Source organism: Mugil cephalus, chromosome 1, assembly GCF_022458985.1.
Source record: "Mugil cephalus isolate CIBA_MC_2020 chromosome 1, CIBA_Mcephalus_1.1, whole genome shotgun sequence".
Lineage (NCBI taxonomy): Eukaryota > Metazoa > Chordata > Actinopteri > Mugiliformes > Mugilidae > Mugil > Mugil cephalus.
In genome coordinates, this window is record NC_061770.1 from 27565221 (window position 1) to 27593026 (window position 27806).

Genomic DNA, 27806 nt, shown 5'->3' on the forward strand with positions numbered 1-27806 from the left:
CCCAAAACCACCAGTTCAGAAGAACAAGAACCGAACTGGTTCTGCAGCGTCTCTGACAAGACGCTAACGGACTTAGCGTAGCTGCCTAGCGTCGCCGTTAGCGTCTAACGGTGGAATGCGATGACTGAACCTTCTTCTGGACAAATGTTAGAAACTAAAGAGGTGGTTTGACGGGGAAACGTTGGACCACAGAACCCAGAAGGAGAACCAGAGCATCCAGGTCTTCAGATCCAGGTCCAGGTCTTCAGACCCAGGTCCAGGTCTTCAGACCCAGGTCACCAGCCCTCATTCTCCGTCCAAACGTCACTGCCAGGGTCTGATTCCAGAACCAGATCAGACTGGGTCCTGGCTCTGAGATGTGGTGGTCCTGGTCCTGGTCCTGGTCCTGGTCCTGGTCCCGGTCCCGGTCCTGGTCTCCTGGCTCCCTGTCTCTCTGATGGAGGAGGACGCTGGTCTCTGTTCAGGTTCAGCTCAGTCCTTGTTCCACGTTAACGTCTCTAAATCTTCTTCCTCATGTTTGGCCTCACGTCTTAAAGAACTCTGGAGTCTGGCTTGGTTTTGGTCCAGTTCTGGTCCAGTCCGGTCCAGCCCGGTCCGCTGGGCTTGTAGCTGTAAAGCATGGCATGGAGAGCGGTTGTGGATGGTTCTGGTCCTGAAGCGGGCCGGTTAGTCCACTTCTCTTTATTTACAGCCTGTGCTGGAATGTATTCAAACTCCTGGAGGTTGTTCCACAGTCTTGATTGGTCGGGCAGTTACTAAAGAGTCTTCTGGGGGGGGGGGGGGGGGGGGGATGTCGGGGGGGAGGGGACACAGGTTCTGGTCGGTCGGGCTTCGGCTCAGTGCGGGGTGGGGGGGCTCAGTGCGGGGTGGGGGGGCTCAGTGTGCTGTGGTACCGAGTGATTGTCCAGACAAGAAACATCGAGTGGTTGAAACATCTGGATCCAGGTCCTTATTAAAGCTCAGTCCTGATCCTGGTTCTGAATCCTTAGCCCCCCCCACACCCCCCACCCCGTCCATCCGTCCTCCTCCCCCATCAGTCCACGCAGCCCCCCCTCCTCTCAGCTGCTCCCAGACATCAGGTTGATGGCTTGCTCCAGTTTGTGTCTCAGCTTGTGTTTGCGACAGTATCCGTCCCGGTCCAAGGCGGTGAGGATCTGAGGAGACAGGAGGACACAGGAGGAGACAGGAGGAGACAGGAGGACACAGGAGGAGACAGGAGGAGACAGGAGGACACAGGAGGAGACAGGAGGAGACAGGAGGAGACAGGAGGACACAGGAGGAGACAGGAGGAGACAGGAGGACACAGGAGGAGACAGGAGGACACAACGGACACATTAGACATAATGGACATAATGGACATCAGATATCAGATCTTCTCTGAGTCTCACCTCTTCCTTGTACTTGTTGATGTAGAAGTAGAGCTCACTGAGCGCGCTCAGTGTGTTGAACTCGTTGCCGTGGAGACGGGACTGTTCCACCAGGTAGGCGTCCATGTCCTGATCGCTGATGCTGGGCATCTTGGAGATGTCCCTGTAGTACCTGGAGGACACAGACCCAGCGTTAGCACAGAGCTCCTCCGTCATTTAACCTCTGGACCAGAATAACACGTTTCTACTGAGTTTCTACTTTAGCAGAAACTTCAAACTATAGATCAGTTTTTAACTGGTGTTTCTAGACCAAGTAAAACTAGACCGGTTCTAAATAACTGAGGAGAGAGCTAGCAGGAGGAGAGAGCTAGCAGGAGGAGAGAGCTAGCAAGAGGAGAGAGCTAGCAAGAGGAGAGAGCTAGCAGGAGGAGAGAGCTAGCAAGAGGAGAGAGCTAGCAGGAGGAGGGAGCTAGCAAGAGGAGAGAGCTAGCAGGAGGAGAGAGCTAGCAGGAGGAGAGAGCTAGCAGGAGGAGAGAGCTAGCAAGAGGAGAGAGCTAGCAGGAGGAGAGAGCTAGCAAGAGGAGAGAGCTAGCAGGAGGAGAGAGAGCTAGCAAGAGGAGAGAGCTAGCAGGAGGAGAGAGCTAGCAGGAGGAGAGAGCTAGCAAGAGGAGAGAGAGCTAGCAAGAGGAGAGAGCTAGCAGGAGGAGAGAGCTAGCAAGAGGAGAGAGCTAGCAGGAGGAGAGAGCTAGCAGGAGGAGAGAGAGCTAGCAAGAGTAGAGAGCTAGCAGGAGGAGAGAGCTAGCAGGAGGAGAGAGAGCTAGCAAGAGGAGAGAGCTAGCAGGAGGAGAGAGCTAGCAAGAGGAGAGAGCTAGCAAGAGGAGAGAGCTAGCAGGAGGAGAGAGAGCTAGCAAGAGGAGAGAGCTAGCAGGAGGAGAGAGCTAGCAGGAGGAGAGAGCTAGCAAGAGGAGAGAGAGCTAGCAAGAGGAGAGAGCTAGCAGGAGGAGAGAGCTAGCAAGAGGAGAGAGCTAGCCACCCAACTCTTGTAGTTGGGGATGTCCTTAGCGTGTTAGCGTGCTAGCTACCTTTCCACCCAGCTCTTGTAGTTGGGGATGTCCTTAGCGTGTTAGCGTGCTAGCTACCTTTCCACCCAGCTCTTGTAGTTGGGGATGTCCTTAGCGTGTTAGCGTGCTAGCTACCTTTCCACCCAGCTCTTGTAGTTGGGGATGTCCTTAGCGTGTTAGCGTGCTAGCTACCTTTCCACCCAGCTCTTGTAGTTGGGGATGTCCTTAGCGTGTTAGCGTGCTAGCTACCTTTCCACCCAGCTCTTGTAGTTGGGGATGTCCTTAGCGTGTTAGCGTGCTAGCTACCTTTCCACCCAGCACTTGTAGTTGGGGATGTCCTTAGCGTGTTAGCGTGCTAGCTACCTTTCCACCCAGCTCTTGTAGTTGGGGATGTCCTTAGCGTGTTAGCGTGCTAGCTACCTTTCCACCCAGCTCTTGTAGTTGGGGATGTCCTTAGCGTGTTAGCGTGCTAGCTACCTTTCCACCCAGCTCTTGTAGTTGGGGATGTCCTTAGCGTGTTAGCGTGCTAGCTACCTTTCCACCCAGCACTTGTAGTTGGGGATGTCCTTAGCGTGTTAGCGTGCTAGCTACCTTTCCACCCAGCTCTTGTAGTTGGGGATGTCCTTAGCGTGTTAGCGTGCTAGCTACCTTTCCACCCAGCTCTTGTAGTTGGGGATGTCCTTAGCGTGTTAGCGTGCTAGCTACCTTTCCACCCAGCTCTTGTAGTTGGGGATGTCCTTAGCGTGTTAGCGTGCTAGCTACCTTTCCACCCAGCTCTTGTAGTTGGGGATGTCCTTAGCGTGTTAGCGTGCTAGCTACCTTTCCACCCAGCTCTTGTAGTTGGGGATGTCCTTAGCGTGTTAGCGTGCTAGCTACCTTTCCACCCAGCTCTTGTAGTTGGGGATGTCCTTAGCGTGTTAGCGTGCTAGCTACCTTTCCACCCAGCTCTTGTAGTTGGGGATGTCCTTAGCGTGTTAGCGTGCTAGCTACCTTTCCACCCAGCTCTTGTAGTTGGGGATGTCCTTAGCGTAGAGCAGCTTGTTGGAGGGCGAGTCTTTTCCAAGTCGATGCTCGGACGTGGAGCAGGAATCCATGAAGGTCTGAGCCACCACAGAGAGGCAGGCGTCCGTGATGCTGCTCTTATGGATGTCGAACACAAACTGAGGGTTCTTGATGACGTTGACCCAGAACCTGAGAGGGAGGCTGGAGGACACGGGGACACACGGGGACACACGGGGACACATGTTTGACACTGACATTCTAGACTCGTGTTCCTAAAGAAGAGCTCCCCCTAGAGGCCAGACACTGATAAACCTCTAGAACCCTGACGTTCCCTCCAGGTTGTTCCTAGATGGAGGTAGAGATGAAAGGTTCCTAAAGAACGTTCTGCGGTGAGATGTGCTGAGAGCAGGAGAACGTTCCTCTGGTCACATGGATGAAGAGCAACACTGGTTCTAAATTAGATCTGCTATTTATTTCTCTTCAGTCTCTTGATCAGATTCTAGGATTCAGTCTGTGGATGTGACTCGTTCTATGGATCAATGACATGATGCCTCATACGTAGCAACGGGCTCAAGCCCAGCTCCTCCCTGCACCTCCTCCCTGCACCTCCTCCCTGCACCTCCTCACTAACATCACACCTCCTCCCTGCACCTCCTCCCTGACTCCTCCTCCCTGCAGCTCCTCCCTGACACCTCCTCACCTCCTCCCTGACACCTCCTCCCTGCACCTCCTCCCTGACTCCTCCTCACTAACATCACACCTCCCTGCACCTCCTCCCTGAGACCAGAAGACCATGGACCACTTAGTCCACCTCATGTCCTCTACTGTCCCCATGATACGTTGGATGTGGCAACGCTAAGCTAAGCTAGCTGGAACCATGATCTGAGTAGAAACCAGGACCTGGAGGACTGAGAACCTCCACGGACCTGGGGGGGTCCTGAACCCAGACAACTCCTCACTGATATCTCCTCCCTGACACCTCCTCACCTCCTCCCTGCACCTCCTCCCTGACTCCTCCTCCCTGACACCTCCTCACCTCCTCCCTGCACCTCCTCCCTGACTCCTCCTCCCTGACACCTCCTCCCTGACACATCCTCCCTGACTCCTCCTCCCTGACATCACACCTCCTCACTGACACCTCCTCCCTGCACCTCCTCACTGACACCTCCTCCCTGACATCACACCTCCTCCCTGACATCACACCTCCTCCCTGACACCTCCTCCCTGACACCACACCTGGAGTCACTCCTCAGGCCAGACTCCTTTAGGCTCAGCTAGGAGCTACACCAGAGGACCTGGAGGAGGACCTGGAGTAGGACCTGGAGGAGAATCTAGACCTGGAGGAGGAGGAGGATCTGGAGGAGGAGGAGGACCTGGAGGAGGAGGAGGACCTGGAGGAGGACCTGGAGGAGGAGGAGGACCTGGAGGAGGATCTGGAGGAGGACCTGGAGGAGGAGGAGGACCTGGAGGAGGACGGGTCCAGGTCTACAAACTTATATATTTGTTACTTTGTTATGTTAGTGTATGTGTGTATTTGTGTGTGTATTTGTGTGTGTGTTTGTCTAAAACACACACACAAATACCACACACACAAACCCTACGTGTCTACGGGTCCAGGTCTGGTCCAGGTCTGGACCAGGTCTGGACCAGGTCTGGACCAGGTCTGGACCAGGTCTCACCAGTTGCTCTTCCAGGTGTGCCGGACGTCGGGGTCGCTGATCTGCCTCCGATCCGCCTGCTCGTCCAGGAAGTCGAACATGTATTTAATGGCCAATGGCAGCGCGGAGCCGCGGTGGGCGGTGCTAAACACCGTCTCAAAGAGGTCGTCCACGAACTTCTGCAGCGTCCCCTGGTGGAGGGAGGAGCCACACACTGGGTTACCACGGCAACCAGGGGCCTGGTCACACACCGCATGGTTGTGTAGTGGTTGTGTAGTGGTTGTGTAGTGGTTGTGTTACCTTGGTAGCCAGCAGTCTGGTCAGGTTGTGTAGTGGTTGTGTAGTGGTTGTGTTACCTTGGTAGCCAGCAGTCTGGTCAGGTTGTGTAGTGGTTGTGTAGTGGTTGTGTTACCTTGGTAGCCAGCAGTCTGGTCAGGTAGATCTCTGAGACCATCTTGCTGCCTCTGTCTCCTTCTCTCTGGTCGCTGTGTTCATGGTTCTTCACCAGATGCCACAGTTTGGTTCCTGGACACATAACACAATCTGCTACTGGTTCTCCAGGTTCTCCAGGTTCTACTGGTTCTACTGGATCTACTGGTTCTACAGGTCCCAGAGACCCTGAGAGAGCCGGTACCTGTCTCCTGGTCCGGGGTGATCATGGGGGCTCTGGACCTCAGACTGTCTGGACTGCTGGACGTCCTCAGTAAAGACTCTGAGGACACAAACAGAGACAAGAACATGTGACTGTAGTTGTCTGGGTTCAGGAACCCCCCCAGGTCTGTGGAGGTTCTCAGTCCTCCAGGTCCTGGTTTCTACTCAGATCATGGTTCCAGCTAGCTTAGCTTAGCGTTGCCACATCCAACGTATCATGTGGACAGTAGAGGACATGAGGTGGACTAAGTGGTCCATGGTCTTCTGGTCTCAGACCACGTCCAGTAAAAGTTCTAGGTGGAACCTTGTGAGTGTTCTACGTTCCTGTCGACCTTCGTGATGGATCTGACTGGATCCAGGTCCCAGAGTGAAGACGATGTCATCACGTCTTCTTCTATGGTGGATTAGCTGCTGCAGACCACGGGCCGACAACCACTGCTGTCCATCATGTGTAGATGTTGTGTAGATGTTGTGTAGATGTTGTGTACCGTATCTGCTCAGTGATCTGGTGAAGGTGAAGGAGTTGTGTAGATGTTGTGTAGATGTTGTGTAGATGTTGTGTACCGTATCTGCTCAGTGATCTGGTGAAGGTGAAGGAGTTGTGTAGATGTTGTGTAGATGTTGTGTAGATGTTGTGTACCGTATCTGCTCAGTGATCTGGTGAAGGTGAAGGAGTTGTGTAGATGTTGTGTAGATGTTGTGTACCGTATCTGCTCAGTGATCTGGTGAAGGTGAAGGAGTTGGCGATGTTGTAGGCTGAGACCTGCTTCTGGACCAGAGCCACCAGAGAACCATCGGTTACCTAGCAACACATCATCATCATCATTATAATGAAATGCCTTCATGTTCTAACAAGCTAACTGGTAACAAACACTAACGAGCTAATGAAGCTAACCTGATAGTGCGCTAACGTGTTGAGTCTCTTCCAGTCGCTTTCGATCTTGGTCGTGACGTCTTCGTCCTGCAGGATGATCCTGGTCAGTCGACCCTGACGCCACTCTGACGACACAGACACACACACACCGCTAGCATTTAGCATTTAGCTTTTTAACCTGCCGTGGACCAGGAACCATATGTGGTTCCTGGTTCCTGGTTCCTCTCAGTGAGGTTTAGTGTCATGTGGTTTTCATTGAGCCAATCAGAGAAGATCCAGGAAACATCCTCAGGTCTAATCAGGGTCTAATGTGGTCTACAAGGTCCCCCTCTGACCTGGTTTATTAGGAACCATGAAGAAGAACAAGTGTCCTGATGTTTCTAATGTGATGATGTTGATGATGTTCTAATGTGACAAATACATGTTTACATTAGTTTAAGGACCAGGAGCCAGATATGAGACCAGAACCAGATATAAGACCAGGAACCAGATATGAGACCAGAACCAGATATGAGACCAGGAACCAGATATGAGACCAGGAACCAGATATGAGACCAGGAACCAGATATGAGACCAGAACCAGATATGAGACATTAATTCATCTGGATTTAACTCAGGAACATTAAAAAAAACAAGTGGATAGATGGATGAATGGATGAATAAATGGATGAATAAATAGATGAGTGGATGAATAAATGAATAAATGGATGAATAGATGAATATATGAATGGATGAATAAATGAATAAATGGATGAATAAATGGATGAATAGATGAATGGATGGATGAATAAATAGATGAATGGATGAATAGATGAATGGATGAATAAATGAATGAATGGATGAATAGATGAATATATGAATGGATGAATACATGAATAGATGAATGGATGAATAAATGAATGAATGGATGAATAGATGAATGGATGAATAGATGAATAAATGGATGAATAGATGAATGAATAGATGAATGGATGAATAGATGAATGAATATATGAATGGATGAATACATGAATAGATGAATGGATGAATAAATGAATGAATGGATGAATAGATGAATGGATGGATGAATGGATGAATGAATAGATGAATGGATGAATACATGAATGGATGAATGAATAGATGAATGGATGAATAGATGAATAAATGAATGAAGGGATGAATGGATGAATAGATGAATGAATAGATGAATGGATGAATGGATGAATACATGAATAGATGAATAGATGAATGAATGAATGGATGAATACATGAATGGATGAATACATAAATGGATGAATACATGAATGGATGAATACATGAATGGATGAATACATGAATGGATGAATGGATGAATGAATAGAATGGATGAATGAATAGATGAATGGATGAATAGATGAATAAATGAATGAAGGGATGAATGGATGAATAGATGAATGAATAGATGAATGGATGAATTAATGAATGAATGGATGAATGAATGGATGAATGGATGAATAGATGAATAAATGGATGAATGGATGAATAGATGAATGAATAGATGAATGGATGAATACATGAATAGATGAATGGATGAATGAATGAATGGATGAATGGATGAATACATGAATGGATGAATACATAAATGAATGAATGGATGAATGGATGAATATATGAATGGATGAATACATGAATGGATGAATACATGAATGGATGAATGGATGAATGAATAGATGAATGGATGAATGGATGGATGAATAGATGAATGGATGAATAGATGAATAAATGGATGAATGGATGAATAGATGAATATATGAATGGATGAATACATGAATGGATGAATACATGAATGGATGAATAGATGAATGGATGAATATATGAATGGATGAATACATGAATGGATGAATATATGAATGGATGAATAAATAGATGAATGGATGAATAAATGAATAAATGGATGAATAGATGAATGGATGAATTAATGAATGAATGAATGGATGAATGGATGAATAGATGAATAAATGGATGAATAGATGAATGGATGAATATATGAATGGATGAATACATGAATGGATGAATATATGAATGGATGAATATATGAATGAATGGATGAATGATGAATGGATGAATAAATGAATGAATGGATGAATGGATGAATACATGAATGGATGAATGAATAGATGAATGGATGAATAAATGAATGAATGGATGAATAGATGAATGGATGAATGGATGAATATATGAATACATGAATGGATGAATGAATGGATGAATAGATGAATGGATGAATATATGAATAGATGAATGGATGAATGGATGAATGGATGCGGTTACCCAGGTCCATGTCGTCTGCCTGCGGTCTCTGGGAGAAGGGGATTCCTTTGTAAACAGCGTCCAGCAGTTTGTCTTTAACCTGAGTCACGGTGTCACAGTTCAGCACCTTCACAGGAACCTCAGTCCCGGCTTCAGCCTCCGGGGGGACGCACATCAGGGTCTGGTTCAGAGATACCGGGGTTACTGCACCACCAGGGTTATTACACTGGTGACCCACACCCAACATTATTGGACACTAATTGGACACTACACATCGTTTACAGGTAATTAGAGAGTATTTAAACAGTAATTAGACATTAATTAGACATAATACATTAATTAGATTAGATTAGACAGTAATTAGACATGAATTAGACTAATAATTACCAGCTGCTTGTAGTCGATCTGCTGCCTGATGAGTTTGTCTTCACTCAGAGAATAACGAGCTTCTCCTGTGATGGCGTCAATGGGCCCTTTCTCCATCTGCTGCTTTATGGCACAGTACAACATGAAGAGAGGCTCCCCGGCACACTCCTGGAGGGGGGCACATTAAGAGCAGCTTTGATCTGGTTCCTCATGGTCGGAGAAGATGAAGGAGGGAAGACGAGAGGACTGGAGGACAAGGAAAAGGAGGAGGAAGATGAAGAGGAGGAGGAAGAGGAGGAGCAGGAGGAGTACCTTGAGGAATCGATGCAGGAGGAAGGTAAACCAGTTGGTCAACATCTTCTCAGCAACAGACTCGGTCCTAAACACAGGTCAGAGGTCATTAGAACCGGATCCTAGTGGAGCTGAATGAGACTTTTATTGTGAAGGAGCAGCAGGAAACAGATGCAGGGCTGTGACCTCTGACCTCCTAAGCAGCAGTTTGGGATGGTTCCTGTTCTCCAGGTTCTTCTCAATCAGGTCGGCCAGCAGCTGCTTCAGCACCATGGTGGCATACTCCATCCGGCCCTAACGAGGCAGATAACGAGTCAGATAACGAGGCACATAACGAGTCAGATAACGAGATAGATAACGACTCTGATAACCAGATAGATAACAAGATAGATAACGAGTCTGTTAACCAGATAGATAATGAGACAGATAACGAGTCAGATAACGAGTCTTATAACGAGTCAGATAACGAGTCTGATAACCAGATAGATTCTAGATAGAGTCTAGAGTCCCAAAGATGGCTGCCAGGCTGCAGGCACACAGTTGGGGAGGTCCTGAGTGTTTGCTTAAAAAATCATAAAAATCAAAAAGCAAAGTGGACCTTGGATTGTGCTATCAACATATTCCTCTGTTGCTTGGATAACTCTCTATCTTCTGTTATGTTCAACTTGTCCAAGAAAAAGGGACACTCTAACTTTGTATCCAGCCAGATGGAGCCAGCACATGTTATTTACACGGGTACTGGACTATGGCCATGCTAGGCCACCCCCAGGTGAGCAGGAAAAGGCTGTTACAGGCAAACCACTCCTGGATGTTCTTAACCTCTTGCTGATACTTCTTTTGGCTGGTGATGTTGAACTAAACCCTGGGCCAGTACCAGCTGGGCCTTCACCTTCGCTAGCTGGGCCAACATTACTGTTAACGGGGCCTTCATCTCGGGCAGCCGGGCTAACAACATTGCTAGCTCACCCAATACCACTGCTAGCTTGGCCTCCACCACCGCTAGCTGGGCCCCCACCTCTGATCGTTGGGCCTCCACCTCCGCTACCTGGGCTTCCACCTCTGCTAGCTGGGCTCCCACCTCTGCTAGCCGGGCCCCCACCTCTGATCGTTGGGCCTCCACCTCTGCTAGCCGGGCCTCCACCTCTGATCGTTGGGCCTCCACCTCTGCTATCTGGGCCAATACCTCTGCTAGCTGGGCCTCCACCTTTACTATCTGGGCCTCCACCTCCGCTACCTGGGCTTCCACCTCTGCTAGCTGGGCCTCCACCTTTACTATCTGGGCCTCCACCTCAGCTACCTGGGCCTACACCCCCATTAGCTGGGCTTCCACCTTCGTTTACTGGGCCAACGGTAGGCGGAGGTCTTTTGGCTGATGTGGAAACAAGCAGTGCAAAGCCACTTGCAAACATTGCCAATAAAATAAATAAGAGGCTGCCAAATCCTGCAATATTAAAACACCGTAAATTTAGGGTGTTTCAAACCGTCAATAACTCTAAACTAATATGGGATTCAATACATAAATCAAAAGGCATTCTCTGCGCACACTTAAATATACGAAGTATTCTACCAAAAAGTGATCAGGTCCATCACCTTCTCACCGACTCTAATATTGACTTCCTCTGCCTATCCAAGACATGGCTTCGTGAATCTTCGCCCTCAGCAATACTGTCTGTACCTGGTTATAAAATTTTCAGAAAAGACAGACAGGGTTCCAAGGGAGGAGGTGTTATGATTTATGCCAAGGACACCTTTAACTGCAATGAGATATATGTCACAGATGAAAATGGATTAGAAATTCTTGGACTAACTGTTTCCTTGTCACAGCAAATGTCTTTTATTCTTATAGTTATTTATAGGCCTCCTTCTTCAAATGTGGATTTTTTTGAAAAGTTGGAAATTTTATTGAAACAACTCAATCCTGCAAAAGAGGTGATAATAATGGGTGACTTAAATGTTAATTGGAAAGTTAACAAAGTTAGGAAAAATTTGAAAAAGGTTATGGATGATATGGATATGACTCAGGTAATTAATGGCCCTACAAGAATTACAAATTTCACGAGCACCCAGATTGATTTAACTTTTACTAATAGACCAGAAAGGATTTTGAAGTCATACAATATGCTCACAGGAATGTCTGATCACAATCTTATAATGATCACAAGAAAATTAAATAAAAAACGCTTCAAACCCTTGGCCGCCACTGAACTCTTTAGGATACCAAAACAGGAACAACAAAACTTTCAAGACTCAATCAAAGAAGTAAACTGGGATGAATTGTTCACCGGCAAAAACTTGGATATGGATTGTTCTAATATGGCTAATAAAATACAACAAATAATTACACAATTTACACGGATAATAAATTAAAAGCTAGAAAGAACGGCCTTCCCTGGTTAAACAGATCTATTCTTAAACTCATGAAAGAACGAGACAACTCTTTGAAGTTGTCACTCAAATTAGGGCACAACAGACACCAATTTGTTTCGTTGAGAAATAGGGTAGTGAAAGAAATAAGAAAGTCTAAAGCTGACTTTTTCATTACTGCCTTGAATAGTGCAAGGGGGAATTCTAAAATAACCTGGAATTATATTAAAAAACTATTGGGTGATCCCCAAAAAAACAAAACTAATGCAAATTCAATTAAATGGAAATGTCTTGACAGAACCTCAAGTGATGGCTGATGCTTTCAACAACTACTTCATTGAGTCTGTGTCAGAAATTTCTGATAAGTTCACAGTAAAACAAAGGAGAGAATACCCTGTATCGTCTGCAACGCAGTCTTTAACCTTTACAAATATTACTGAGACTAAAGTTATTGATTTAATTCGATCACTCAAACCATCAAAAGCAAAGGATGTTTTTGGAATGGATTCGAACATGCTCAAAGATCTAGGTTCAGCTCTTGCCACTCCGATTGCCTCAATCATCAATCTTTCAGCTTCATCAGGTCAATTTCCAAAGGCCTGGAAATCTGCCATTGTTACCCCTGTCTTTAAATCTGGTGACCCAACATCTCTGCATAACTACCGCCCAATAAGCATTCTTCCAGCCATTTCCAAAATCGCAGAAAAATGGGTGTCACAGCAGATTGTCCATCATTTAAACAGCAGCTCCCCCTCTCTCCATGCCATGCAGTTTGGTTTCAGATCCAAGCATTCCACTGAGATGGCTACTTGCTTCCTTATTGAGAAAATAAAAAAATTTCTCGATAAGGGTGGAGTTGTAGGGGCGGTGTTTTTGGACCTCAGGAAAGCTTTTGATACAGTAAATCACTCTGTTCTTCTAACCAAACTCTCAAAATTTAACTTCTCTCAAAACGCTGTGGGATGGATTGAATCATATCTGCATGATCGAACACAATCTGTATCTGTTAACGACTGCATATCTGACTCTCTCAGGCTAACCTCTGGAGTCCCTCAGGGATCAATATTAGGCCCCCTTTTATTTAGTCTTTATATTAATGATTTGCCCACTGTCTGTCCAGAAGCTGAATGCGTAATGTATGCAGACGATACGGTTTTCTTTGTTCATGGTCACACCAAAGACATTGTTGCCGCTCAACTCATCAAAGCAATGTCCTGTGTTACAAGTTGGTTGCAGGAGTGCTGTCTACAGCTAAATGTTTCTTAAACTGTAGGCATGTATTTCACTAAAACAAACAAAGTATCACTTGACCCCGACATACATGTTAATGGAGAAAAAATACAAATTGTCAACCAATATAAATATCTTTGGATAATAATCGATTCTGAGCTTTCCTTTAAAGCCCATATTGGCAAATTGTGTAAAAAAATCAAGTTAAACCTCATTAATTTTCGTGCAATTCGAAATGAAATGTCTACTGAAGCCGCAAAAATGTACTTGCATTCGATGATTTTCAGTCATTTACTGCCTAATTACTACTGCCTAACTAGCTGGTCCCAGGCTGGTCAGAGCTCAAAAAAACATTGGAAATCTTGTACAAACAAGCAATTAAAGTTATGGATAAAAAACCTAGGCACTATCATCACTGTGAAATTTTAAAAAAGTATAGTATTTTAAATTGGGACAGTCTTCACACATTTGCAGACCTAAAACTGACCTACAAAGTGCTCCATAAATTGGCTCCAGATCCTCTGGCAGAGTTCATCAGCCAAAGAAACAGCCTTGAGCGTGTCACTCGAGGCTCTGTCAGAGGTGACTGTTATATTCCTTTGCGCAGGAGCACTTTCAGTAAGTCGGCCTGGTCAGTAAGGAGTGCAAGTGTGTGGAACTCAATACCTGAGGAGATTAAACTGCTCACGACATACAAGGGCTTTACAAAAAAACTGAGAACGTGGCTTATCAACACCTATAGCTGCCAACACTAAAATATGTTGTGATGCTCTGATGTTTTGATGTTATGATAAAATGTTGTGTTGTATTTTGATTGTTTTTTTTTTTTTTTTTTTTAATTATACAGTAAGTGTTGTTTATGTATCTTGTATTATATTGTACATGTATTGTATGCTTATTATTGCCTTTTTTACATCAAGGCCAGGGGACTACAGATGAAAACTAGCCTTCTGGCTAATTCTGGCTTTTTTAACCATGGGTAATCATGTGTTCTATGAAATTGCACTGTCCCTTTCTTAAATAAACAGTAAACAAGATAACGAGTCAGATAACGAGTCTGATTACCAGATATATAACGAGTCAGATAACGAGTTAGATAACGAGTCAGATAACCAGACAGGCTTATTAGCAGCAGACTCGTTAGTAGACTTGTTATCTGACTCGTTAGTAGACTCGTTAGTAGACTCGTTAGCAGACTCGTTAGGAGACTCGTTAGTAGACTTGTTAGTAGACTCGTTATCTGACTCGTTAGCAGACTCGTTAGCAGACTCGTTAGTAGACTTGTTAGTAGACTCGTTAGCAGACTCGTTAGCAGACTCGTTAGGAGACTCGTTAGCAGACTCGTTAGTAGACTTGTTATCTGACTCGTTATCTGACTCGTTAGCAGACTCGTTAGCAGACTGGTTACCTGCAGGGCGGCCATCAGCAGTGAGGCCACATTCCCTCGGTCCCTCATGGAGAAGGACCTCTGAGCCTCCAGAGTGTGGATGAAGGTCAGCAGGAACATCTTGTTGTTGAGCAGCTGACTGAAGAGACGAAGCGCTTTCTCCACGTTGGCTGGAGACTGAACAGACACGTTAATTAATAATTAATGATACACATATTTATAAGTGGTGTTAAAGTGTTTCCTCCTTCCTATTTAAACCAGGTTTTACTGCTTTACTGTCACTGACTCCAGGTGGATTCTAGACTGAGACCAGGTCTGGGTGGGGCTGGAGGAACTGGACTCAGGTGAATTTTAATCTATGTCTATATGTCTGGATATGTTATGTAGATGTAGAGATATAGATCTATCTCTATATATATAGATATATATAGATAGATCTATATAGATCGATATCTGTACGTCTGGATATATTATAGATAATTTATAGATACAAGATCTACATCTATGTATACAGATGTATATATGTGTGGTTGTATAGTTGTGATGTTGTTGTTGTGTTGTAGTAGTTGTGGTGTTGTTGTAGTTGTGTTCTGTTGTTGTGCTTGTGTTGTTGTAGTTGTGTTGTTGTGTTGTGTTGTGCCTACATCCAGCTCCTTGAGGACCGGGTGCTCCTTGATCCCAGGGAACAACAGACCCTCATGGTGTAGGCAGATGTGTTGTTGTTGTGTTGTAGCTGTGTTGTTGTTGTGTTATAGTTGTGTTGTAGTAGTTGTGCTGTAGCTGTGTTGTAGCTGTGCTGTTGTTGTGTTGTAGCTGTGCTGTTGTTGTGTTGTAGTTGTAGTGGTGTTGTTGTTGTTGTTGTGTTGTAGCTGTGTTGTTGTTGTGGTTGTGTTGTAGTGGTGTTGTTGTTGTTGTGTTGTAGCTATGTTGTAGTTGTGTTGTAGTTGTATTGTTGTGTTGTTGTTGTGTTGTAGCTGTGCTGTTGTTGTGTTTTTGTTGTAGTGGTGTTGTTGTTGTGGTGTTGTTGTGTTGTAGCTGTGTTGTTGTAGTTGTAGCTGTGTTGTTGTTGTGTTGTGTTGTAGCTGTGTTGTGTTATGTTGTAGTGGTGTTGTTGTTGTGTTGTAGCTGTGTTGTTGTAGTTGTGTTGTAGCTGTGTTGTTGTAGTTGTAGCTGTGTTGTTGTTGTGTTGTTGTTGTGTTTTTGTTGTGTTGTAGCTGTGCTGTTGTAGTTGTGTTGTAGCTGTGCTGTTGTTGTGTTGTGTTGTGTTGTAGCTGTGCTGTTGTTGTGTTGTTGTTGTTGTAGTAGTTGTGTTGTAGCTGTGCTGTTGTTGTGTTGTAGCTGTGCTGTTGTTGTGTTGTAGTGGTGTTGTTGTTGTTGTGTTGTACCTGTGTTGTGGTTGTGTTGTAGCTGTGCTGTTGTTGTGTTGTAGTGGTGTTGTTGTAGTTGTGTTGTAGCTGTGTTGTAGTTGTGTTGTAGCTGTGCTGTTGTTGTGTTGTGTTGTAGTGGTGTTGTTGTTGTGCCTACATCCAGCTCCTTGAGGACCGGGTGCTCCTCGATCCCGGGGAACATGACCCTCATGGTGTAGGCAGATGTGTTGTTGTTGTGTTGTTGTTGTGTTGTAGCTGTGCTGTTGTTGTGTTGTTGTTGTTGTAGTAGTTGTGTTGTAGCTGTGCTGTGGTTGTGTTGTAGTGGTGTTGTTATTGTGTTGTTGTTGTTGTAGTTGTGTTGTAGCTGTGCTGTTGTTGTGTTGTGTTGTAGCTGTGCTGTTGTTGTGTTGTGTTGTAGTGGTGTTGTTGTTGTGCCTACATCCAGCTCCTTGAGGACCGGGTGCTCCTCGATCCCGGGGAACATGACCCTCATGGTGTAGGTGCGATATTCCAGGAACGGGATCTTCACTCCGTCCATGTCGTTGGTTAATTCCTGGATGTCGGTCTGAAGCTCAGCGAAGGCTGTGGAGGAGGAGACCACGGTTACCACGGTTACCACGGTAGGGGGGGGCTGTAGGAGGTCTGGGGGGGGGCTGTAGAAGATATAGGGTAGTGGGGGGGGCTGTAGGAGGTCTGGGGGGTTAGGGTAGTGGGGGGGGGCTGTAGTGGGTCTGGGGTAGTGGGGGGTTAGGGTAGTGGGGGGGGGCTGTGGGAGGTCTGGGGGGTTAGGGTAGTGGGGGGGGGGCTGTAGGAGGTCTGGGGTAGTGGGGGGGCCGGGGGTCTACGTACCCTCCTTGCACTCCAGCGCCACCCGGCTCTCCAGGTTGTCCATCTGGAGCTGGAGGCGTCTCAGGGTCCGGTCGGCGTCTCGGGTCTTTCTCTTGTAGGCGATGAGGACGATGATGATGACGAAGAGCAGGACCCCCCCGCCCCCCCCTAGACCCAGGATGGCGGGGAGAGACAGGACACTGTCCGAGTAGATATGGAGCGTCCCTGGGGAGTACTCCAGACCCCCCACCAGGATCTGGACACAGAGACAAGGGGGGGGGGGGGGGGCAGAGAGACAAATATTAAATAATCTGGCTCTGAGCTGAACCACCTCCCCCCCCCCAAGGTATGTCGTCTACAGAGGATAGCTGCTGGACCCTGCTGGTTTAGGGGGACCCTGCTGGACCCTGCTGGTTTAGGGGGACCCTGCTGGACCCTGCTGGTTTAGGGGGACCCTGCTGGTTTAGGGGGACCCTGCTGGACCCTGCTGGTTTAGAGGGACCCTGCTGGTTTAGGGGGACCCTGCTGGACCCTGCTGGTTTAGAGGGACCCTGCTGGTTTAGGGGGACCCTGCTGGTTTAGGGGGACCCTGCTGGACCCTGCTGGTTTAGGGGGACCCTGCTGGTTTAGGGGGACCCTGCTGGACCCTGCTGGTTTAGGGGGACCCTGCTGGTTTAGGGGGACCCTGCTGGACCCTGCTGGTTTAGAGGGACCCTGCTGGTTTAGGGGGACCCTGCTGGACCCTGCTGGACCCTGATGGTTTAGAGGGACCCTGCTGGTTTAGGGGGACCCTGCTGGACCCTGACTCACCAGGACTCGCTGCTCTCCAGTCACGTCTGGCGAGTCACAGAGCAGCTGGTTCTCAGAGACCGTGAGGAGACAGGGGGCCTCTCCAATCAGGACTGTGTAGTTCAGACGGTTGTTACCAGAGACCGGGGGGACCAGGTTCTTCCCCTGGAACACACACAGGACCAGGACCAGGACCAGGACCAGAATCAGAATCAGAATCAATCACCTCCTCCTCCTCCTCCTCCTCCTCCTCCTCTTACCTTGAGGATAATGGGCGACCCCGGCTTCACCTCCAGGATCCCAGAGCTCCCGAGGGGGTCAAAGGTCGGGTTGGGGTAGTGAGTAAAGGGGGTGGAGTTCAGAACCAGCAGAGACGACACCTGCACAGAAAGTCCACATTAGGTTGGTCCTCATCTTAAAAATATCACGACCCTGTGGAGCCCCGCCCCCTGGTGGTCTGTTTGTGGTATAGGTCATATAAGCCCCGCCCCCTGGTGGTCTGTTTGTGGTATAGGTCATATAAGCCCCGCCCCCTGGTGGTCTGTTTGTGGTATAGGTCATATAAGCCCCGCCCCCTGGTGGTCTGTTTGTGGTATAGGTCATATAAGCCCCGCCCCCTGGTGATCTGTCCAAAGAACCAGGGACGTCTCTCGTCTCTCGTTCGTCTTTCACGTCTGGGGATAAATTAAGTTTCCATCTAATCTAAGTTTTATTTGGTCCTGGGACCAGCAGAACCTGGACCTGATCAGAACCGCTGATACCTGGTCCAGGATGAAGCCAAACTCGTCTGGGTGCAGCGCCCCCTCTGGTGGGTTGGGTTTACTGTAGACCAGTCCTGGAGCCAGACACGTCATGGTGCTGTCATTGACTAACGAGCAGAACTGGAAACAGAAAACACAGGTCTGGTTAGACTGGGTTAGACTGGTTTAAACTGGTTTAGACTGGTTTAGACTGGTTTAGACTAGTTTAGACTGGTTTAACCCAGTCTAAACTGGGTTAAACTGGGTTAGACTAGTTTATACTGGGTTAAACCAGTTTAGACTGGTTTAAACTGGTTTAGACTGGTTTAAACTGGGTTAGACTAGTTTAGACTGGGTTAAACTGGTCTAGACTGGTTTTAACTGGTCTAGACTGGGTTAGACTGGCTTTGACTGGTTTAGACTGGTTTTAACTGACCATGGAGGAACCAGAACCAGAACCAGAACCAGGGGCCTCTTACATTGCTGGTTTCCACTCCTCCATACTTGGCTCTGATCTTGGGCTCCTGGATGGTTTGTAGGTTGGTTCCTGTCACTGTGATCATGGTGCTGCCGCTGTGGACACAAACCGCCCATTACTTCATCATTATCATCATCATTAGTGGTAGTACTGTCCAGGACCAGGACCAGGACCAGGACCAGGACCCGGACCAGGACCAGGACCAGGACCAGGTCCAGGTCCAGGACCAGGACCAGGACCAGGACCAGGACCCGGAGGCTCACTTGAGGATGGTCCAGTTGGGTTCGATGCTGGTGATGGTCGGGTCATCGGTGTAGATGTATTTGATCTCAGAGTTGGTGACCTCCGCCCTGTCAATCATCAGTCGGATGGAGGCGGGGCCAGAGGCGGAGGAGGAGGGGGGGGTGATGCAGACGATCTCTCGGTTCGTACGTCTGCGGGAGGAAGAACAGATTTACCAACTCGATAAAAGAAACACCTGACACCTTAAAAAGCAAAGAGCATTTGCACCAAAGTGCTTCACATTCAACATGTCATATAAACATCACGTTCTCAACAAATGAAAAACTACTAACACCCAAAGTGACCAGATGATGAAGTCAAACCCAAACCCTGAAATGCCATAGAAAGCCAGGGAGCAAAGATGAGTGTTGAGGTGTTTCCTAAAAGCGTCTTGCAGGATGTTCCAGGTCTGAGGATCTGAGGGTTCTGGTGGTTCTGGTGGTTCTGGTGGTTCTGGTGGTTCTGGTGGTTCTGGTGGTTCTGGTGGTGGTGTAAAGGGTGAGAAGCTCAGAGATGTATGAAGGGAGAGACCACGGAGGGATTTAAGTGTCGGACTAGCTGGAGACCGGAGATGCTGTTCTGGGTTAAACCTGAGTGGAGGGAGTTGCAGAAATCCAGCCTGGATGATATGAATGCATGAATAACTGTTTCTAGGTCAGAGGGTGAAGAACTGTCTGATTTTTGAGACGGTTCTGAGCTGAAGGAAACTGGACCTGACAACAGAATTTACCTGCCTATTGAAACTTAATTTGTCAAATAAGACACAGAGGTTCTTCGCATACGGTGTGACAGGAGGAGCGGTGGTGGAGGTTCTGGGCGGTAGCAGTGGTGTGATGTGGAGGCCAAAGACTAAGACTCCCGTCCTCATTTATCTGTAGGACGTTCTGAGCCAAACAGTCTCTGATGTCTTCAAACCGTTTTTTATCCAATGGACGGAGATGTTGTTTCTTTGGATCATTTTCCCGAGCGAGAGCATGTACAGACTGAAGAGAAGGGGCCCTAAAACTGAGCCCTGAGGAACCCCACATGTAATATTTGCAGGTGTGGAGGAGGAGCCACCGATGGAAACAGGGAATTGTCTGTTTGAGATGTAGGAGCAGAACCAATCAGGACGCTGGTCGACAGCGTCGGAGGCTGAGGTCGGGATCCGCAGCACGGAGGACGTCATGTGTTCCCCTTAAAAGAGGCGTCTCTGGGCTGTGGCGTTCACGCAGCCCTGACTGGAACTTTCAAATATATTGTTCTGGCATTTTTTCTAACACTTTGGATAAAAAGGAAAGTTCAGACATTGGTCTAAAATTATTTGGAATATTTGGGTGAAGACCAGGCTTCACAGGAGTGTGGCTGGACTGCGGCATGTTTGAAAAAAGACGGGACACCACCGGTGGCTAAAGGCCGTCATTAAGCTAGCGCCGTAATAATGCAGAGGACCAGTAAAACATCTCTCTAACCCAGTACCGTTGACCCAGTATGGATCATGACGTCCCTGTGGACCAACACTCACTTGACGAACAGACACTCTTCTCTGGTGATGTAGACGCTGACGGAGCTGCCGGCGTCCAGGTGGCGGCCGGTCACCGTGAGCCGGGTTCCCCCAGAAACCGGTCCCTTCTCCGGGCGGATCCTGCTGAAGCTGGGGCTCTGGAGGAGGAGACCGGGAACAATCAGGTCTGGTTCTGGTGTGGGTTCAGGGCCCCACGTCCTGCCACGCCCACACATAAGAGACAGAGCTTCCTACCAGCCGACGGCCATCTTAGGTAACGAGGACCAATCACAGCTCTGGTTCCATTAAACACTAACGAGGACCAATCACAGCTCTGGTTCCATTTAAACACTAACGAGGACCAATCACAGCTCTGGTTCCATTTAAATACTAACGAGGACCAATCACAGCTCTGGTTCCTTTTAAACACTAACGAGGACCAATCACAGCTCTGGTTACATTAAACACTAACGAGGACCAATCACAGCTCTGGTTCCATTAAACACTAACGAGGACCAGTCACAGCTGATGTTCCATTTAAAGGCGACTCACCACGAAGGAGTAGGTCTGGGTGGACAGGGTCCGGTACTCGGCGCTACAGACCCCGATGCAGAGCTCCACAGGTCCACCAGGGGAGTGAGGGAGGAGGGCTTCAGCCATGTCACACACGATCCTGCAGAGAAGCACCACAACACAACATCACCACAACATTATCACCACAGCAACATTATCACCACAACACAATATCACCACAGCAACATTATCACCACAACATTATCACCACAGCAGCATTATCACCACAACATTATCACCACAGCAACATTATCACAACACAATATCACCACAACAATATCACCACAACATTATCACCACAACATTATCATAACAACATTATCACCACAACACAATATCACCACAGCAGCATTATCACCACAACATTATCACCACAGCAGCATTATCACCACAACATTATCACCACAGCAACATTATCACCACAACACAATATCACCACAACATTATCAATACAGCAACATTATCACCACAACATTATCACCACAGCAGCATTATCACCACAACATTATCACCACAACACAATATCACCACAGCAACATTATCACCAGAGCAACATTATCACCACAACACAATATCACCACAACATTATCAATACAGCAACATTATCACCACAACATTATCAATACAGCAACATTATCACCACAACATTATCAATACAGCAACATTATCACCACCACAACATTATCACCACAGCAACATTATCACCACAACACAATATCACCACAACATTATCACCACAACACAATATCACCACAACATTATCACCACAGCAGCATTATCACCACAACATTATCACCACAACACAATATCACCACAACATTATCACCACAGCAGCATTATCACCACAACATTATCACCACAGCAACATTATCACCACAGCAACATTATCACCACAGCAGCATTATCACCACAACATTATCACCACAGCAACATTATCACCACAACACAATATAACCACAACATTATCAATACAGCAACATTATCACCACAACATTATCATAACAACATTATCGCCACAACATTATCACCACAGCAACATTATCACCACAACATTATCACCACAACACAATATCACCACAACATTATCACCTCTCAGCGCTGGTGTACTGCGATGGCACCGGGTTACAGCGGACTCCGGCCACCTGGACGTGGGTGATTTCCTTCACCTGCAGACCCAGGTTCTCCCCCTCGATGGTGACCCGGGTGCCCCCCTCACGAGGCCCCGTCAGAGGGTCAATCTGCAGGAAACAGTCATAACCTCATCAATAAAAGCTCCAATGAAACTAAAAGAATGTGATCAGGAACTGGTCCATGAATTAATATTATCTGTTACGATTATCTCTACAAATACTTCATTTCTTCACCGTTATATATATTAATATATTAATACACACACTCCCTATTTTAAAAGCTGCCTCTGACTGATTCACCGTCCTCTCGAAATTATTGCCTTAATCGGACTCTAACAGGAGAACTTAAGTTCATGTAAACACGTTATTACGACTAAAGTCAGAGTTTCATTATTATTGAGATAATGAGACTGAATCTGAGTTTTCATCGGATGATGCGTGTGCGCATGCTCCACCACCGCTGCGCTGGCGCGTGACCCTGGAACAAACACGTCCAAGAAGCCGATCACAGAAGAAGAAGAAGAGAAACGGAGGCGTCTGAGGGACAGCGCGGATCTTACCTGCACCAGAATCAGCACGAACATTACGTACAAGATTAAAAAATGTTCTATTATCCGTCTGGTTGTTGTTTAAATGTCTGACACATGAACGACTCTAGTTTATTACATCACGTAATAGATCAACCAGAAATCGGGCCGTATTAACGTGGTATTAACCCGCTGGAAAGACACGTGTCGCCCCCTAGTGTGGAGGAGGAGAACAGTTATTAGATTTTCTCTGCTGCATGTAAACTGGGACAAGGACGTAGTCAGGAAGTAGAGTTTAGAGCAAAGCTCCATTAAACTCTGCATGTAAACGGCCAAACCAGAGTTGTGTGCGAGTGGCAGTGGCTCCTATGGGGGGGGGGGGTCATGGGGGGTCATGGGGGGGGGGGGGTCACGGGGGTTCATGGGGGTTCATGGGGGGGGGGGGGTGGGTCATGGGGGGTCATGGGGGGGGGGGGTCATGGGGGTTCATGGGGGTTCATGGGGGGGGGGGGTCATGGGGGGCCCTACCTTGGCGATGCGGGGGTGGCTGCAGCGCAGGTTGTGGCGGCCGTGGTGCATCCAGTTGAGCTCGGGGGACGGACAGTGCTGTCGGAGTAAACACTTCCTGGTCTCAGAGCACCACCCACAGTCAAAGGAGGGCGGAGCTTTAAGGCACTGACCACAACTGGAGCGCTGGGCCTCACACTTATACAGCAACGCTGGAACACACAACACAACACCATCAACATAACACAACACCTTCAACACAACACCTTCAACATAACACATCAACACAACACAACACAATCAACACAACACAACACCATCTACATAACACATCAACACAACACAATCAACACAACACAACACAACACCATCAACACAACATAACACAACACCATCAACACAACACACACAACACAATCAACACAACACCATCAACACAACACATCAACACAACACAACACAATCAACACAACACAACACCTTCAACACAACACAACACCATCTACATAACACATCAACACAACACAACACAATCAACACAACACAATCAACACAACACAACACCATCAACACAACACAACACAACACAATCAACACAACACCATCAACACAACACAACACCATCAACACAACACAACACCTTCAACACAACACCATCAACACAACACAATCAACACAACACAATACAATCAACACAACACAACACCATCAACACAACACATCAACACAACACAACACAATCAACACAACACAACACAATCAACACAACACCATCAACACAACACAACACAACACCATCAACACAACACAACACCTTCAACACAACACCATCAACACAACACAATCAACACAACACAATACAATCAACACAACACAACACCATCAACACAACACATCAACACAACACAACACAATCAACACAACACAACACAATCAACACAACACCATCAACACAACACAACACTATCAACACAACACAACACACACAACATCATCTACACAACACACACAACACAATCAACACAACACAACACCTTCAACACAACACCATCAACACAACACAATCAACACAACACAATCAACACAATACAACACACACAACATCATCTACACAACACAACATCATCAACACAACATCATCAACACAACGCAATCAACACAACACAACACCATCAACACAACACAACACAATCAACACAACACAACACCTTCAACACAACACCATCAACACAACACAATCAACACAACACAATCAACACACAAAACACCATCTACACAACACAACATCATCAACACAACACAACACAATCAAAACAACACAACACCATCAACACAACACAACACACACAACATCATCTACACAACACACACAACAACACAACACCATCAACACAACACAACACCATCAACACAACACAACACCTTCAACACAACACAATCAACACAACACAATACAACACACACAACACCATCTACACAACACAACATCATCTACACAACACACACAACACCATCAACACAACACAACACCTTCAACACAACACAATCAACACAACACAATCAACACAACACCATCAACACAACACAACACACACAACATCATCTACACAACACACACAACACCATCAACACAACACAACACAATCAACACAACACAACACCATCAACACAACACAACACACACAACATCATCTACACAACACACACAACACCATCTACACAACACAACATCATCAACACAACACAACACAATCAACACAACACAACACCATCAACACAACACAACACACACAACATCATCTACACAACACACACAACAACACAACACCATCAACACAACACAACACCATCAACACAACACAACACCTTCAACACAACACAATCAACACAACACAATACAACACACACAACACCATCTACACAACACAACATCATCTACACAACACACACAACACCATCAACACAACACAACACCTTCAACACAACACAATCAACACAACACAATCAACACAACACCATCAACACAACACAACACACACAACATCATCTACACAACACACACAACACCATCAACACAACACAACACAATCAACACAACACAACACCATCAACACAACACAACACACACAACATCATCTACACAACACACACAACACCATCAACACAACACAACACCTTCAACACAACACAATCAACACAACACCATCAACACAACACAACACAATCAACACAACACAACACCTTCAACACAACACAATCAACACAACACAATACAACACACACAACACCATCTACACAACACAACATCATCAACACAACACAACACAATCAACACAACACACACAACACCATCAACACAACACAACACCTTCAACACAACACAATCAACACAACACAATACAACACACACAACACCATCTACACAACACAACATCATCAACACAACACAACACAACACACACAACATCATCTACACAACAAACACAACACCATCAACACAACACAACACCTTCAACACAACACAATCAACACAACACAACACAATCAACACAACACAACACCATCAACACAACACAACACAATCAACACAACACAACACCATCAACACAACACAACACACACAACATCATCTACACAACACACACAACACCATCAACACAACACAACACAACACAACACAACACAATCAAAACAACACAACACAACACCTTCAACACAACACAACACCATTAACACAACATCATCAACACAACACAATCGACACAACACCATTAAGACCATCAACGCCATGGACGCCATGGACGCCATGGACGCCATGGACACCATGGACACCATGGACACGTCCCGGAGCTGGACCAGGTCTACCTCGCATAGCGACGGGCTTGTCGATGAGGAAGTCTCCGTCCCAGACGATGGAGAAGTCCACAGGAAGGTCTCCGGCCTCGTCCCCTTCGTACCAGTACTGGAGACACACATCAGGTCATTATCAGACTGTAGTACCACTGTTAGCCCACTAGGTGGTGCATGCTGGGTAGTGTGGTGCTAACATAGGCTAACAGGGGGACGTAGGTGGTGCATGCTGGGTAGTGTGGTGCTAACATAGGCTAACAGGGGCTAACACAGGCTAATATAGGCTAACAGGTGTTAATATAGGCTAACATAGGCTGACAGGGGGACGTAGGAGGTGCATGCTGGGTAGTGTAGTCCTCACCGAGGTGTTCTGGCACTGGATGCAGGACGAGTTGAAGCGGACGGCCGGGATGCGCTGGACTTTGCCCTGGATGCTGAACACACACTCGTAGTTCTTCTGGCCCGACTGAGGCTGGGGCAGGTTCCTGGCCCTCAGCGTGATGGGACGCACCAGCCCCGCAGGGACCAGGATGTCTGAGGTGGGGACAATCTGAGGACAGCCCTGGAGACACAGCACACAACCAAACCATCAGGACCACAGGATGTCGCTGAACAGAGGACGTCCTCCAGAGACACTTCGTCTAATTACCGCTAATCAACATTAATTGCTCTGATTAAGAGTCTTTTCATCCCGTTAACCAATCAGACGCCTCCGTCTCCATTCGTCTCTGAGAAAACGAGACAAAGACATAACGAGACAACGAGATACAGACACCAGGAGACACGGAGGTGAGGAGACAGGAAGTTCAGGAGACTGGGGGAGGGACATGTTGTGTATGAGGGGGTGTTAGGACACATGTCCCGGGGGGGGGCTGTTACCTCCATGCCGCTGACACGTCCCTCCTGGAAGGAACAGTCCTGGAGGTTGTTGGTGCAGATGTGACGATATTTACACCAGTGACAAGGAAACTCACTGCTCACACAGGAAGTACACCTGGAGGGAGACAGGGATTGGTTGGAGAGGGTCAGCTGACCAGAGGCGGGCTGGGATTGGTGGACCAGGGTCAGACTTACGAGTTGAGCACAGAGCAGTTGTAGTAGACGAGGCTGGTGGTGATGAACTGGAGCCCGGTCTCTGTGGATCTGAGGCTGAGCTGAACCACTCGCTTCTCTCCTGAAACACCATCAACGAGCCGAGAATTCACATCATACAACAAGTAGAAACGACCAAGCAACGTGACTGGTCAGGAAGACATTTACAACGTGCTCAAATCAGCATGACGGCTAAAAATGATGCTACGCCAAGCCTGTATATTTTAAATGTCCATCAACATGAATATATATTTAATTATACGCTTTATTTTGCTGGTAACTGTTGTATAATCACAATATTACCCTCGAGTTTTAGCTTAGACGTCATTTGAGCGCGACGATGATGCAGCCAGGACCTCGCGCGTGCTCAAAGGACGCTAAAGCTAACCCTCTAAACAAAGGCCAACACAGGCTAACATAGGCTAACAGGAGCTGACACAGGCTAATAGGTGCTAACAAAGGCTAACACAGGCTAACATAGGCTAACAGGAGCTGACACAGGCTAATAGGTGCTAACAAAGGCTAACACAGGCTAATATAGGCTAACAGGAGCTAACACAGGCTGATAGGGGCTTACAGAGGCTAATATGGGCTAACAGAGGCTATAAGGGGCTAACATAGGCTAGCAGGAGCTAACACAG

General features: G+C 47.0%; 1 protein-coding gene across 2 annotated transcripts in view; it reads right to left on the bottom strand.

Moving 5' to 3' along the window:
* Window positions 1-796: 796 nt before the first annotated feature.
* plxna3 (plexin A3) overlaps window positions 797-27806 on the bottom strand; it is a 56545-nt gene continuing 29535 nt past the window's right edge. The window contains exons 11-38 of one of the 2 annotated variants that reach the window (XM_047585595.1): window positions 27148-27247; window positions 26953-27067; window positions 26435-26635; window positions 26089-26185; window positions 23245-23435; window positions 22149-22297; window positions 21039-21159; window positions 20508-20644; window positions 18985-19155; window positions 18723-18816; window positions 18265-18384; window positions 17764-17883; window positions 17525-17668; window positions 16736-16970; window positions 16326-16468; window positions 14541-14696; window positions 9732-9832; window positions 9560-9626; window positions 9269-9415; window positions 8903-9062; window positions 6635-6738; window positions 6445-6541; window positions 5723-5800; window positions 5501-5613; window positions 5110-5279; window positions 3419-3631; window positions 1389-1539; window positions 797-1154 (exon numbers count right to left, since the gene is read on the bottom strand). In XM_047585595.1, coding sequence (XP_047441551.1) covers window positions 1059-1154; window positions 1389-1539; window positions 3419-3631; window positions 5110-5279; window positions 5501-5613; window positions 5723-5800; window positions 6445-6541; window positions 6635-6738; window positions 8903-9062; window positions 9269-9415; window positions 9560-9626; window positions 9732-9832; window positions 14541-14696; window positions 16326-16468; window positions 16736-16970; window positions 17525-17668; window positions 17764-17883; window positions 18265-18384; window positions 18723-18816; window positions 18985-19155; window positions 20508-20644; window positions 21039-21159; window positions 22149-22297; window positions 23245-23435; window positions 26089-26185; window positions 26435-26635; window positions 26953-27067; window positions 27148-27247 — 3791 coding nt within the window. In that variant the 3' untranslated portion in view covers window positions 797-1058. The remainder of the gene's footprint in view (window positions 1155-1388; window positions 1540-3418; window positions 3632-5109; window positions 5280-5500; window positions 5614-5722; window positions 5801-6444; window positions 6542-6634; window positions 6739-8902; window positions 9063-9268; window positions 9416-9559; window positions 9627-9731; window positions 9833-14540; window positions 14697-16325; window positions 16469-16735; window positions 16971-17524; window positions 17669-17763; window positions 17884-18264; window positions 18385-18722; window positions 18817-18984; window positions 19156-20507; window positions 20645-21038; window positions 21160-22148; window positions 22298-23244; window positions 23436-26088; window positions 26186-26434; window positions 26636-26952; window positions 27068-27147; window positions 27248-27806) is intronic. The other variant, XM_047585602.1, reaches the window with a different exon arrangement.